The sequence below is a fragment of the Myiozetetes cayanensis genome, unplaced genomic scaffold (assembly GCF_022539395.1).
Source record: "Myiozetetes cayanensis isolate MyiCay16 unplaced genomic scaffold, myiCay2020 scf10, whole genome shotgun sequence".
NCBI classification, from domain to species: Eukaryota; Metazoa; Chordata; class Aves; order Passeriformes; family Tyrannidae; genus Myiozetetes; species Myiozetetes cayanensis.
In genome coordinates, this window is record NW_026086605.1 from 17016894 (window position 1) to 17033052 (window position 16159).

Genomic DNA, 16159 nt, shown 5'->3' on the forward strand with positions numbered 1-16159 from the left:
CCAGACCTGCCCTCTTTCAGTTTGAAGCCATTTCCCCTTGTCCTGTCACTGTCTGTCTGTATAAGAATTCTCTCTCCCTCCTTTTTATAGGCCCCTTTCAGGTACCAGAAGGCTGTAACGAGGTGTCCCCAAAGCCTTCTCTTCTCCATGTGAAACCACCCCAGTTGTTGGATCCATGTTGAGGATCCATGCTAGTTTACAGCATTATTACACTGTGGTATGCACCAGAACACCTGTAATTTTGACTGTAATTATGAAATATAACTCTTGGTGCATGTCTAGTAGTTGAAACTTAGTATCTTTCCAGTGAGCCATGCAATGTTTTAGCAAAACTGTTACTGTAAAGAAAATTTTTCAAAAGAAAAATAAACCCAAAGCAGATAATTTGATAACAATCTTAAACCTATTATAATCAGCTTTGGAAATCTGAAATTAAACAAGTGACGCCAAAAATTGAAATATTTGATTTAATGACTGCACAATTTTAATACATAAAAATAGATACTTACTAACGAACAAGTTTATACAAACCAGATTTCTTTTGTATGGTACAAAACGATGGAGATAAAAAAAGATTTGCTGGATTACAAGGCAAGACAAAAGAACAACAAAACATCATTGAAGAAAAATTTTAAAATTATATGAGTCTTATTTCATAAATAGAGTGCAATGCTTTCATTTAACAAATACAAAATTTACTATTTAATCTATGAACATCAGGAAATATATAAAATGTCTTTGAATGACAATCTTATTTAAAAACTGATGCAAATACAATAGCGTTTTTACAATTTTGAGGTAATATTACACATTAAATCAAAAAGAGCTCCAATAAATAAAACTAAACTGAAGGCAAAGTGCAATTCAGTGAAAATGAGAAGATAAAGCTTTTATTTTAACAATAATAGATAAATAGTTATTAAAAGTGGGCTTAAGCCATAAAAAAATATTTTGGCTAATTTGCCATGTTTTCAGATAAAGTGTATAGCTATTTATTCATAAGCAAACCTTTCACGAATCCAATTCTACAGAGAGGGGAAGGGGGGCAGTGTTTGTTTCCAAATTTCTTTACAACCATATTCAGCTATTAGAAATTTAACATCGCTTGAAGCTATCTAGTTCATTCAGTGCAACAGTGAAAGTTTCATTTATTTCTTAGCATCTGAAATCCCGTAAGTTAAAATTTATTTTGAAATCTCCATTTGGGAGAAACAATGTAAAATGCAGAATTTTTCAGTGCTGCTTTTAACACTCTCTGTGCTAACCCAGTTTAGTTCCATGGTAAAGTCAACAGAAATTTTGCTACTGGTTTCAAGGACAGCACAATGAATACAGTGTCAAATATTCTAAAATATTCTAATATTTATCTCTGCTTTACTAAAACAGTAAAATCACCAGTAACTTATCAAGGATATAGAATAAAAGCAAATTTACACTTTGTTATTGAAGAATATCCACAACAGCTTTGAAACTATCAATTAGATTAATTTGATCATATTTTTTTAATCTGTTGATTATATGTAAATAATACAGAGAGAGAAAAGAAGACTAATATAATATTTGAGCATAGACACTACAAGATATTTAATCATCCATGCCCCAGCAGAAGTCAATGGGGAAACCTGACAAATTAGATGCCAAAATGTCTCGAATGATCTGGGCCTCATTCAGCTGAAAGAAAAATCTGTAGAACACACAGTAGCTATTCATATTTAAAAAGACTATACTGCATGCTGATAATTTCTTTCCATTTAATGAATAAAACCCAGACTTACAATTACATCAGTATTTTAGAACCATTTATTTCTCAGTTCCTAATTTGGTAACTCAGAGGAGACATAACAATTTTCTTTTCATGTAGTTTGTGCAGTGAAAAACACAAAACATTGTCTCCAAATGCTGGTCTTAAATATAATGAAAGCTTCAACATTCTTCTGAAATGTTATTGTATTCACTTTTATCACAGCTTACTTAAGACTTTCAACAGAGTTACTAAAAAAATGTCAGCATGATACACTGGTATCCGTTTGCCATGATTTGTGGATTTAGTCCTCTTCCTAAAAGCATTTCACCATATGTGGAATTTATTTTAAATATTTAGTTTTGCTTACTAAAATGCTACAGTAGATCTGGTTATTTTGCTGTAAAGAATGAACATACAAGTTCCTTAATACCTGTAGCTTGAACTTGAATCCCCTCAAGCTGAAAAATACCCTTTTAACACTCTTGTACAGTCAAGTGTAAAAACTGAATATAGAACATCTAAAACCTCTTATTCATAAAAAATAATTTTTTAGCGTAAATGGCGCTATCAAAACCCTATTTCTTCACAGGCAGTTATTTACATACTTCTTAGACAGCTGGTTTCACTAAGAAGGAAAACCAGAATAATAAAACTACATATATTTTATAAAGACTAAAATACCCATTAGCCTTTGTGAAAAAAATGGCTACATGCTGATGTATTTTTTTCTATTATTAATGTTAATTGAAAACATTCTACCACTGGGATTAAATAATAAAGAAATATTCTGTATATTATCTCCCAGTGGGATACCTTGATGTAAGGGAATTATGATTAATGATAAAGTGCTATCAAGAAAAAACTAAAACTTAGAAATTGCCTTAGTTGGGTTTTGTTTATCAAAGAGACAAGCTTTTTGTACTAAGAAAGCTACCTTCTGTGACAAAACAAGCAGTAAACGTATTGCCATTCAGGAGAAAACATCCACTTCATATTTATTTAAAAAAAATAATCTGAGATAAAACTGGCACAGTATCAAGAGACATAACACTGAAAAGCTTAAAGGCACAATCAGAAGAGAGTGAATGCTACATAAAAATGCTGTTCTTTGATTACTAAATTTTATTCTAGACCAAACCCCTCTGCATTTGAAATTCCAATGATCAGCTTTTGCTTCAGTTCCTTCTTGTTCTTGTAAGGAGGGAGACAAAGCTGGTTGAAGCAGGTATGTGCCACGGGTAACCTAAAATAATTTTAAAAATACCCAACAAAACACATTTAATAATAATGCAATAGAAGCAGAACACTGCCAACTGTTCACTCATTTTCAGTTAAACATTACTTAAACAAGAAACCCCGTGAAAGAAACTTTTATCCTAACGTTGTTGGTTCAAGTTCTGCTGATTGCAAACAACACCACTGTTCGGTCATAAGCACCTCAGGTGAATCTATTTGCCTGCAACTCCCTGTCTTTATTTTCTTGTTAAGTTGGAAACACCTCCTTCCAGATTTTGGAAACTCCTAGGCACCACATAACATCTCTAAACACAAAATGTGGGTATAGTCAGAATCCACAACATGATGAAGGAAGGGAGGTCCTGCAGTAGGTACAGACAAACCTAAATGAACCACAGTTATGTGAGGATACACAACTCAAGGTCAGCCTGGTAGAATACATCCTTGCAGACATCCCTCAGCCAACTGAAATGCTGGACACTTTCAGTTGCAAGTTTCTGCTGAGAGACAGTTTGCACATATGTATTGCAGATACCGCTGAGGAATGCCTGACAAACACTGGAAACTCTGCTTCTCACCAGAACAGATTAGTTTGATGAGCCAGAACTAAAAAGAAGCCAGGGATCTTCCTGCCCTTTAAATTCTCCAGGGACATGCAGGACAGCACTGAGGATATGGCCTGGTCCTACAACTGATTACTTGAGGGGAGAGAGGAGAAAGGCAATGAGCCGAAGCTCCACCTGATACTTGGAAAACATACAGAAAAATTTCTAAAACTTGGACACTTACAAGTTAAATTTTAATATGTGGCTCAAAAGCTCTCTAGTTCTCTTTTCATTTAATCCCTCGGTGTTTTGAAGGGCATTTGATCATTGGCAAACCTCCTTGAAAAGGGGTGGAATCCTCTAGATGTGGAAACTCAAGCTACTTTCCCCTCCCTGCCCTTTAAAAAATCAGCAAAGATCTTTTAATCAGGCTGGAGTTACATGCTTCAGAATTTGGAAAGTTGAGAAACTTTCATTAATTTGCCAATTCTTATTGCTATTATATTCTTTGATCCTATTGTGTGAGCAACATATCTACATTCCTCCCTGTGCAGGCAGTCTGACAGCAACAATTATCTTGCAAAACAGACCTACATCAGTTTAAAATGCACACTATTTCAAAATCCATTTTCTGATTTTTAAGAAAAAGAACAATTTACAGAAGGAACATAAACAGAGATTCAGTGTTGGCTGATTTTTCTTCATTTTTCATCAGATGCTCATGCTCCTTTAACATCATTGGAACCAGCATTAGAAACACCTCGGTAACAAGATAAATTGAATTTAAAAACAAAACCAAAGTTTACTTTGTTTATGCATTTAGTTCAGCTCTCCACAGAAAACCCCCCAAAAATTTTAATTTGAAACTATAATTCCATGTAAGTATCTTGATTACTCTAAATGTCTAAGAAATCTAGATGAACTCAGTAATTACTGCTTATCAGTGAGTTTCAAAGCAGCAAGTTTTTCTATACAGCTTTCTAAATTATTTAAACTGACTTTTCCAGTCTTGAGAAGGAAAATACTAGCTAGGAAGTATGTGGAATGTCTCAAATCAATTCAATACAAAATAAAACACTACCAGAAACATAAGAACTTGGCATGAACAATTTAATCCTCACAATGAAATTGCAAGACTGCTTTGTTCCAATATCCTCTGAGCAGTTTCTGTATCAGCCATACCCCAGGGGCCTTAAAGGAATGCTGTGCCTTTGCAGCCATACATGTTAAAATTCTTATTTAGACCATCAAGAGAAAATGCAAGCATTTTCTGCAGGTGCAGGGGCTGCTATAAATAATGCCATATAATTCAAAGAATTCAGAAAAAATCACAGTGATTCAAGTATATTTTCATTAGTTCAGCTGACATGTAAGAATGATTAAATGAATAATTTATCTGAATTGAAAACATGCATGAGATCTCTATAAATAAAGAATTACTGGCCTCAAAAGTAAACATTGACTGAGAAGCAATTTTATGTTAGTCACCTGCAAAATTTATGCAATCAATAAATGGGTATTTTGAAGACAAACTAAAGGATTCCATGAAGTCTTTTCCTTGTATATTCATTTGCTCTTCTTTAAAAAGACATTCAAGAGCAATAAGGTCTCTTGGGAAGCACTGTAATGGAAAAAATTTTAAAATACAAAAATACTACCTACCAATTAGTGGATGTTTCACTCTTGGAAATCTTGAAATTCAAATCAGCCATTCCTCCCACAGGTACTCTATCACTTCCTGTAGCAAAATGTAGCAGCTTCTTTTGAAGGTCAAGAGAAAATCCAAGTACTACCTCCCAGAAGTATCTATGCTCAGGGCAGAGAAAGAAGAAAATGTTGCAAGATGAAATATCATGACAAAACAGTATGAAGATAATAATACAACCACAAGTACTACATGATGAATGTCACTTACTGAGAATTTAATTAACGTAATATATAGGACATCAGTGGTATCCCAATATACAAGGTTAAATTCCTAAGGAATTGATAAGTACAATGTTTTATTAATTTTGGAACGATGCCTTGTCAAATGACACCCCAACCCACTTCCAAAGATAAATGCTTTCTAGTCACTAATATAAATGTCCTCAGTATCAAAGAGAATTGGAAAAAAAACCACCTATTTTTAGAAAACAGGATAATAAAAATAAAGACTCAGATTTCTTATGGAGGATTTGAAGCTATTCTTTTTAAACTATCTCCACTTCCATCTAGTCAGAACCTTTTAAGAAGATTCAGCAACACATACCATTAAAGATCCAACTCTTCCTACTTAGGATAATTTAATAAGCGTCTTTGTCTTATTTGGAAATAGGTTTTTATTCAATCATTCTCAGATTATCCTTGAAGAGATTTTGGTGAAGGGTTAAAATTGTATGATGTTTTCAAAGTCAGTATTTAGAATAAAAAACCCAAGCCTACCGTATAGTAGGATCAGTTTTTTGGTAGCCCTCATATTGGGTACTTCTCTGTAAAGCAGTCATATCCAGTTCAGGGCTGCCACAAACAAGAATTTCAACCTCTTCTGGACGAAGCAGCTGCCAGAAATCAAGGACAAAATATATACTTTTTTTAAAATGAGAAATTATGCTACTACATTAAGATTAAATTATTATTGTGTCATTATAGAAAAATAAACAGAATGTCATTCAGTAGAGGTCTCTAACTTGGATATATACTGATTATAGAAAAATTAATCCCTCAGCACTCTGAACAATCTCTTACTACTGTATGTAGTAAAGGCAAATTAAAGGATAACACGATATTCTAGCATATTTCTTTTGTACTTCACCTCTTTTTCATTCTTACATTTATTACATTGACTTGCCTGATTAGATTACAAATGGGTCAGGAAGAAAATTAAGTTTGTATGGATGAAATTCTGAGGGAGGGTCTTGATGTTAATTTTGGTTACAACTTCAATTTAATTTGCGTTGATCAGTCCCAGTGTAGGTAGCTGAGCAGCAGTGGCTGACACAACTTGGCTCTTAATTGTACACACTGCTGTGTAAAACAAGTACTTATGACAATGAACCTCTAAACTTCCACCTGCAGAATCCACTTATTCATTTACTACAACACTGCAATATTGCATGGCACTATGTCATGGCATTTCAATGGATCATCATTCTCCTTCCAGAACCTTCTCTACAGTCAGTCACACCTCGCCTTGCTGCAAGTGTGTCATAGTTCACTAATTTCCCAGGAACTGAGAAAATCTCATACAAATTGCAACTGCCTCTTCTTTCTCAGTGCAGAAGGGATGACGTAAATGACAGAAGTCATTCCAACAGCCAAACAGGACTGAAAAAAGAAGAATGTTTAATCTCAACCTCACTGAGTGTTCTTCCTGGAAAAAGTAATAGATGTTTTCAGAGGAGTCACTCAGGAGCACACAGATAGAGCTGCTCTGCAGGTCATAACTGGAGGGAATACAGAGAAACCTCATAAACATTCAGGAGAGAGCCCATGAAGTGTCTGTGAATGCATACTGATAAACCTAACCTGAGGAGCTTTATTTATCTATTTTCAATGGAACAACACAGAGAACAGATGATTACCTGCTCATTTTTCTACTTATGTTGGCTTAATCAAGTCTATTGATTAATCAAGGTTCTTTACAAATCTTAAAATCATCCAGCACAATTTGTTGAATTTAGTTAAGTCATTATCAAATACTTGAAACAGAAGTGAAGAGTTACGTTTCACTTTATTCTTACCAGTAATGCATATGAAGCACAGACACTATGAAATCCATAATAAAAAGCTGCAAATTGTTTGTAGATCGATTTGTTGAGAAGAAAATCAACATAGAGCTGCACATATTCTAAAAAAGAAAAACATTTTATTTTGTTACATTATGATAATTTTAATCAATTATTTGTTCTGCTCTCCCAAATTGCAGTGAATTATGAAAAATGAATGCATTTCATTTTAGATACCATTAAATTGGTAGGCATACCAGAAAGGACTACAGTAATTTCATTTTCACATTGTTAACAAAAACCTAGGCTTATAAGAATGAAAAAACCCTTAAATCTGCCAAATATGTGTACTTAATATATATTGGGGTACCTTTCCTATTCTGATTTGTGACTGCAATTTTATCTCCATTTGGCTTTAAGTTGTAAGATTTTATAACACCAAATTCTTCCTGAAAAACCTAGAGAAAAAGAGGAGTCAAGGTTAGTACTGGAAAATACATTCATATTCTCACAAATTACAGATCTGGTATTTATTTTGATATGTATTTCCCCTGTCTCTCTCTTTACCATATGCTATAATTCTAAGGGTTATTGGGTTTTTAAAAGTTAAAAATTACAATTCTCAACAAATTGCTCAAGAAATTGGTATTTGAAGTAAAGAAATTGAGCCTCTTACACAGTGGCATGTCAAACTGACCTGCAGACTCTGGAGCCACAAAGATTTTCATACAAAAGAACAATCTACAAATAGCAAATACAATTAAGAAGGTATTTGTTCTGTTGTAGCTTGCCTAGGAACTAAAAAGTACCAACCTGAAATTTTATTAACTAGTATGAGTTCTAAAGCAATGAATAAATGAAAAAGACTTCCTTGACTGAAGTAGCAGTTAAGACGTAAAGGTCAGGCAAAACTCTCATAACCTGAACAAGCTATTGCTGAAATGAGATTTCCTGGACAGAGTGTATTAAGGAAGGAAGGAAGCTCTGACTAGCTTCTGGGTTACACAGAAAAGGGATTGTCTTGCAGCCAGACGAATTCTGCAAGCCAGGGCTCTGGTTGCAAGGTGATGGTGTCAGAGAGAGCAAAGAGCTGGAAGTGCCCCAGCAGCTGGCTATGTGACCCTGGCAGTCAGCACTTGGATGCACCTACACTGTCAGGGAACAACAGCTTAAAGCCCCATCACAGAGTCAGCCTCTGTGTGCCCAGAGGTCCCAGGACAGAACTGGTCTTGAAACCTGTGCAGTCACATCACAAACAGTCAGCAATCACACCATAGAAGGCCACTCCATTGCCATTTTAACATTGGTAAAAGTTACTGAACGAGTCTGAGAATCATTTACAGTTGTGTATTAATGACCTGAAAGGTTGAGTAAAAATCCTCTTCGACATTGCCTTCATAGGATAGAAGTTCATTTAGTCCATGGGCCAATTCCTACAATATGAGTAAAAACTCTTTAGTGAATCTACAAAACCAAGTGATGTACTTTGCAAGGATGCACCAGAAGCACTACTTTATACAGAAGGCATGTAAGAAAAAGCTGTATATTTAAAATACATGCACAAAGAAAAACTCACTGCTAAATTAATATGCGTATTTTAATTCAGTATAAACTGTTACAATTTTCTTTTTACTACAGAAAATGTGTATCAGAAAATCATATCAGATTTTGGTATTCTAACTTCAAGTAATAGAGAAATACTGTTATGCTAGAAAACATGGAGATTTTCTGTTTTCAGCAGAAGAAAAGGAGACTTTATTAGTTTGTACTGGAAAAAAAAGCTGTTTTCAAGCAGTTTATAACTCAAGCATTAAACAAAAATAAACCAGGTGTTAAATCAGTAATTTACCTTCTTAAAAACCCATAATACTTACAGGCATAATCTGAAACAGGTCATCTAATGTGACATCGCAGATGCCTACAAGCGTGTTATGATCACAGGGAACAATGGGAGGACTCAATAATTTCTTGTAACAGCAAGGTGGGAAACGAATATCCAAGGTGATGCTGTTATATACAGCAAGTCCCATAAGCTATATATGTCAAATGTTAAGGGCAAACTCAACATAGCCTTATTATAGTTAGGATTTTAGTAACTTAGGAGAAATATTTTAAGATTTTATTCAGCATACTCTAATGCATGCTCCACAAACAGAAGGAATGGAAATTATTTAAATTTTTCTGGACTGACAGTTTTAAATGCAGTTCTGCATTACAATTAAGTAGCAGTTAAAATGGTCATATGATGCACACTGACAGAACACCTGAAAATCTTCTTAATATCCTGTATAAGTATTTCTACAATAAATTGTTCCAAAGAATTGTTATTAAAAAGAAGAGAAATATATATATATTTTCAATCCACAAGTTCTACTGAGAGCTCAATATATCAACGTTTCTTTTAAATAAATCGAAACACATAAAGACACACCTCCACTGGAAAAGTGCAAAAAGCCACATACTGATCAACAGGGACTTAAATGAAGCATTAATGCATACAGGTGCATTGATGTTTACTGAATGAAACCCAGAGGTTTAAGTACATTAAAAATTACAACTTATACATAAAAAAGGTTGCATGTTTAATCTTGATTCTAGTATTTTCCAACCGTAAAATATACCATGTACCCACACACCACCATTTTCTTCCTATTTTTAGTTCACTTGTTTGAATGACATTCAAAAAAATTCATTAAAAGTAGAGCACAGTTGCATATACAACCTCTGAAGGAGCTTTAGCCAGTGCCTTATTCCACCCCCGTGCCAGCTCATGCGATGGCTCGTGGTTCGGCACCGTCTAGCGGACATGAAAGGATACAGCTCCAACCAGTCGGAATTCAGAGTAGTTATCGCATTTAAAGCTGCTGAACCAATGGCAGTGTGAGTCCTTGTGGTAGGTGAACATGCCTGCAGAACAGCAACAGGGCCTTTACAAAGCCTGAACTTCAACAAAGGCTCACACGAAGCCTCATTTTTGTCCCACGTACACCCTTAGCAGTGCTCCTTGGTGTGCCCATATCTCTCAGCCCCCTCATCCCACCCATGGCAGGAGCCTGCAGGCAGATGCTTGGGAAGAACCACCAGGGGCAGTGCCAAGTCTGAAGCAAGCTCAAGCCACCAGCCCTGTTGGGTGCCGGTGCAACATGTTCCTCAGAGCCTCTAGTTGTGGATATTCTGCACTGTCTCTGTACAATCTGTTTCTTCACTGTACTTCAGCGTCTGTACAGCCAGAAACATTAACAGTCTAACCAAAAATTTTCTTACTGCAATGTAAAATCATTTATTTCTTCCTTTCTTCCTAGGTCAGTGACAGATACAATCTCTAAAAATGCTGGCATGACTCCCATAATACAAATACCATAAGCTTTACTTTCTTAGAATAGAAATCTGTAAAACCTTGTGTTATACACACACACCAGCAGCAAACGGGTATGTTTCTCATTTTCTGCCAAAAAAATTTATCAGAGAAGTTGAAAAAGCTGCTCATGGGTCTAAATGACAAACTAGATGCTACTGAAATTATGAGTATAGACAAGTTTGACTGCTATTTGCATCAGATATGGAACATTCTGTTTTAAAGAGTGACAGAACATGAAAACCTACATAATGAAAGCAGATAACAGCTTTAAAATGCCTAGGAATTATTGCTCAGAGAAGCAAGACATACTCTAGATAAGTGTGCATTCACAGTGAAATTTACTTCAGCAATGCTGAAGTAAACTGGATGAAACATGATGACTGGTTTTAATTTGTTGGGATTAAATGGGCCAACAGTTTATTATTGTTTCCACAGTCTGTACAAACCAAGGCACTGAGTAGTTCTAAGCACATCTTCTATGCAATAGCTCACTGCAATCTGTGTTTGAAGATACTGTTGGTAAAAAATAATATCTAAATAGAAATAAAATCAAAGTAATTTTGATTAAAAAAAGAATGAAAATCCAACTTGTCTTAGGGACATCCAGTTCTTATGATAAATTACAGGCAAAATTAGCATTCATGTTTTTCTCCCCTACTCTCCTGAACAACTTATCTTTTGATTTTTAGCTCAAAAAGTGCTCATCACAAAAGGTTTAGACAGTGCCTTCACAGAAGCAACAGAACAATTGCATGTAAGGCAGAGTAAGATTCACACACTAAAAGACAGCAGGGATGCAGGAACAAAATAGGTTTCAAATCCCATTTATCAATTGTCCACAGCAAGATGAACAAAGCATTGCAAAACACATAGGAGGGCAGACAGCTGAGCTAATTATGAGTTTTTAAATTTCAGGAGTTAAATCTGTGGAATTAGTTAACCTGCAGAGGGTAAGAACAGTGATGTTTTCCCTTCTAAGCTTCTGACATACATTATTTGCAACTTAACATTAAAGACAGCAAAGGATACTGTCCCTTTGCACGGGACATTAATATTTCTGAACTCCTCCAACATTCGGCTGACAGTCATAACAATGAAAGAATTTACATCTTAAAGCAAGGAAGCCTGCCAGAGCTGGTGAAAAAATAAACTACTCTGAATGTTTCCAAACTCATCAGTTACCCAGCTCTGCTGACAACATTTTTACTAACAGAACTGACAAACTTACAGAACATTTTCTCCAGGATAAATAGTTTCCTATTAAGGTTGTTATCAGCAATGTCATGTCTCCACACAGACCCCTTTTACTAGAAAAAGGGCTACAGGCAAATAATGATTTCAGCAGATTTGAGGATATATTTATGACTTAAAATTCTAAGTTCTATAAGGAACAAAGGACCATGGATTTAAGATATATGAACACTTTCAGGCAAAGGTACACAAGCTCTTGCATTCTAACAATGACTATCAGGTGTTAAGCTCAAGTCCCTGGAAATCAATGTTTCTAATTTAAAAGCCAGCCTGGAAACAATTTAACCCACTAAATCAGCAGTAATGTATCCATGCCCAGCTTAGAAAAGCCCACTCATTTGACAAATAGTAGACTAGGGAATAAAACCCACCTAGATCCATCTACAGCAATATAAAACAAGTAGACCGAACTGCCTGTTTATGACTGCTCATTCATGTCTTACAGTCTCCTATTTGCTAAAAAAGTATTTTTTGTTTTTTTTCCTTTGGACATGCATATTTCATTATGGGCTCACAGGTCCTGGTAGCAGCAGAGGCAGGCTATTTCATTCAGGCTCATGCCTGCCTACACTGTCTCTGCACTGACTGGGCCTTTCTTTCCTGAGATTATTCCAGACCGCAAAAGAATACTGGCCACACAAATACCACAAACAGAATATACGATGGCAAAGATTCAAGTAATAAATAACCTCTGCCCATCCTAATAACAGAAATAGTGTTAGAACTTGCTGATATTCTCAGTGCTACCATCAGCACCAACAGGAACCATTGATACATGGGAGATGAAGGTCAGCAGTTTGCTAGAACTGAGCACAGTAACAGCATCCAATGCAGCTACTTACAAAACCCAGGAAAACTCCCCAAACCAGCAATATGAAGACAACTGAGGGCAGTGTAAAAAGACAAAATGCAGCATGAGAGGAAAGAGTCAAGGATGGTGGATGATAAAGCAATACATTTGGCCTTATCTCCACTTGAATATTTGCTACAGCATTGTGCTGTCTTAGGCTGAGATAATTTCCTTCATAGCAGCTAGTACAAAGCTGTTTTGGATTTGTGTTGAAAACAGTGCTTATAATAAAAAGAACTTTTCATTACTGCTGGAGCACTGCTCACACAGAGTCCAAACAAATTTTCACATTGAACTTAAGAACATTTATTAGGACTCACCATAATCTGGGTGAAAAATCTGGCGAATCAGCAGAAGAAACCATTCTTTTGTCAGGCCACCCATATCAAGACCAGCTTCTCCTACAAATGTGACTTTTAACTTCTTTTTCAGATCTGCCCTCTTCCTTGCTAGCTATTGCAAAACAGGTAGGGAAGAAGAAAAACAAGATTTAACGTATCACCAGCTCTAACCGGAGAGAACACAGCTCTGTCTCTACGGCTCTTGCATTGCTTAAGCTATTAATTTGCAGAATTTTCTACTAATAGGTCAAAACTATATTAAAACAATGACTGAATTACAGAAGCAAGACAGTTATGACTACTTGACACCATCAACTACTTTGCACATAATGTCACTCTCCAGGCTTGAAAGGAAGTTGGGTGGTGTACAAACAGACTTAATGAGATACTACATACAATGAATTGAGTCTGTCTGGAATATTTTGGACCTATATGATTTTTTAGCTTTTACAGAAGACATTCTACCAGGAAGAAATGACAGATTAAGAAAATAATTAGACATAATTTGGAAATAGTTAGAAATAAGAAGGTAAGCTAAAACTTTCAATATCTGGACACCATTCAGTTCAGCATAAGATACCTGCCAGCAAGTATCAGCTGCTTTTTAAAACTCTTTTTTAGACAATGGTAACAAGCTCTTTTCATTGCTTTGTCCTAAGAGACAGCATTTCATCCAGGTATGCAAAAAACCTGCAGAGAATTAGATTACAGTCTTTCATAATAAACAGTGATCTTTCAGTTAGAGTCCCTATAAATTTTTTCTTTAAATCATTAATTACAGGCCAGCTCCAGAGAAAGTTTTTAAACTAGTCAGGAATATGCATGTGCCAGAATAATTTCCATGTTGTTAACTGCTCAAATAAATTCCTGTTGCACAAATTTTATAACTATAGGTATGTGTTATTTGAAACAAGTTATTTATTAGAAGTGATCTTCAGTTGCAAATTATTTTTAAAAATCTAAAATACAAATAAGACATCTTCCCCCTCCACCCACCATTCGCCATACTTTTGAGAATATGAATAATATAATACATTTTTACTCATCTCTGAAATGGGCAGAAGAAACCAACAAAAATAAACAGGAGAATATTCTAACTGTCAGAACTTTTGAAGTTGCTCTTGGTTATATTAGTGTGGTAAAAAAACAATCTACAGTGCCTGAGAAAAAGCAGTACTACCACTTGTATTTCTTCTGTCTTAGGAGAGAAAGCCAAAATGGACAGGCTTTAATATAGGAAAATAAAGTTTAAACTTACATTTTCTGACATGAGTAATCAGAATTTATTTGATCTTGTTTTCACTACCTGGACTTTTTTCTCATTATGATCAGGCCATTCTCAATGCCAAGTAGGGAACTAGACTTCAATAAATAATGATAATTATCAAGGTTCAGAGGATAATGAAGAATTGCCTACTTTAATGGTCACATGATTCATTTCTAAAAAAGGAAAAATTACATTCAGGAATGTGAGGAATTTGTTAAAAGAATTTAAGAAAAGAAAACCCAGAATAATTCTTACAGGATAGAGAAGTTAGCAAAGGAGAAGAATAAAAACATTCCAAGAATTAGAACAGAACAAACTCATTAGGGATTAGTCACTTACTATTCATGCTCCTATCATGGACTCCAGTCCTATATACCCTGCTAATAATGCATTGCATTTTTAAAACAAAAATTGCAAACACAAAAAAATACACATGCAAGCATGTAGGTTCATTATGGGCTTAGCCACAGAGCAGTATGAGCACAGAAAACAAATTTCAGAATGTCTAACACAATCTATTCTGCAGCACTGCAATTGTGACAGTAATTAAGTTCTTTTTATTTGGTATTATGTAGTTACAGTCCCAATCTCTTAGTGCAGAAAGATTTAAATATGAATTATCAAACTGAAATTTAAGTTCAATAGCTGTTCTGCAGCAACACACCATTTAATTACATTTTTTGTTACCTCATCAAGTGAATCACTAACAAGGTGTGTCCTCCTCACTTTCACATTTAAGAATAACATATTCATGTCAGGTTTCTGTCTGCGAGAGACTTTATCCACAAGGCTTTGCTATTTGAATGAAAAAGAAACATTATACATGCAGTATCTTCATTTAAAAAACCCAAGTGCCACGCTTATTAAATGTAAGTAGTTCTCAGTATCTTGCATTAAAGACATTTCCCTAACATCATGGCTGCTTCAGTATCTTCTAAGAGAAAAAGAGCAATTTCTTTCCTACTGCAGATAGCACTTGCACTATATTTGAACTAATTTATCAGGAGGTTTAACAAGAAAGTGGCAATTGTGCAGCAACTTTTTCAACCTTCCAAACTGTTGAAAATATAGATTCTCGAAATGGCTTGTGCTTTAATTAGCTATGCAAGGCATATCCAGCAAGACAAGAACCACCAGCTGGTGGTTCTGCCACACAGAGCAGTGAGGAAAGAGTCTCACCTAGCACCTGTAGAAAATTAACACTGAAGGAGGCAGACAATGCCTCTTTCAAAACAGAAGAGGCTGCCCAGAAGCAGTACCTCTTCCATGACCTGAAAGTATGCAGATGAATCTTGGTCTTCCATGACAACATATCTTCACAATAAAATAGGAAACAGTCCAAAATTCTCATAGAATTCATCTTCCTCACTTATCTTATTAATTTAGCATGCTAGCACATTATGCTGGTTTTTCAAAAAAGAATAAATAAATTACTGTAATTTTCTCTACAGATTGGTATATATAAGCATCCTGAAACTAAGTATGTAAAAAAAAATAAATAAAATTTAAAAATCCAGCAGGGAAATTTGTAGACTAGTCCTAGTTAAACAGCTTATGTTCTTTTTTGGGGTAGTCTGAAATGCTAGAAGTGTAATGACAGGTTGTGGGTACTACCAGCCTAACAAAAACTTATTAAAATACCAAGTCACAAGACAGAAACATTTATTGCTAAGTGACTTACCCGTGCAATACTTATCATCTGTTGTTCTGAGTCCCTTTGAATAATAACTTTTTTTGCTGCTATAGAAATAATAAATGGGTATTGACAGAAAGAAAACCTAAAAACAAGAGAAAAAAGATAAAATTTTTCCTTTTTATCATATAGCATATTGTTTTTAAGAATACAAGAGTGAATTATTC

General features: G+C 35.0%; 1 protein-coding gene across 2 annotated transcripts in view; it reads right to left on the reverse strand.

The window, feature by feature from the left end:
- Positions 1-453: 453 nt before the first annotated feature.
- The window catches only part of HECTD2 (HECT domain E3 ubiquitin protein ligase 2), a 36862-nt gene continuing 21156 nt past the window's right edge, over positions 454-16159 (reverse strand). For both annotated transcript variants that reach the window (XM_050339174.1, XM_050339166.1), the window contains exons 11-21: positions 15981-16077; positions 14987-15094; positions 13012-13144; positions 10051-10139; positions 9107-9265; positions 8591-8665; positions 7603-7690; positions 7248-7354; positions 5950-6065; positions 5188-5331; positions 454-2987 (exon numbers count right to left, since the gene is read on the reverse strand). In XM_050339174.1, the coding sequence (XP_050195131.1) occupies positions 2867-2987; positions 5188-5331; positions 5950-6065; positions 7248-7354; positions 7603-7690; positions 8591-8665; positions 9107-9265; positions 10051-10139; positions 13012-13144; positions 14987-15094; positions 15981-16077 (1237 nt within the window). In that variant the 3' untranslated portion in view covers positions 454-2866. The remainder of the gene's footprint in view (positions 2988-5187; positions 5332-5949; positions 6066-7247; positions 7355-7602; positions 7691-8590; positions 8666-9106; positions 9266-10050; positions 10140-13011; positions 13145-14986; positions 15095-15980; positions 16078-16159) is intronic.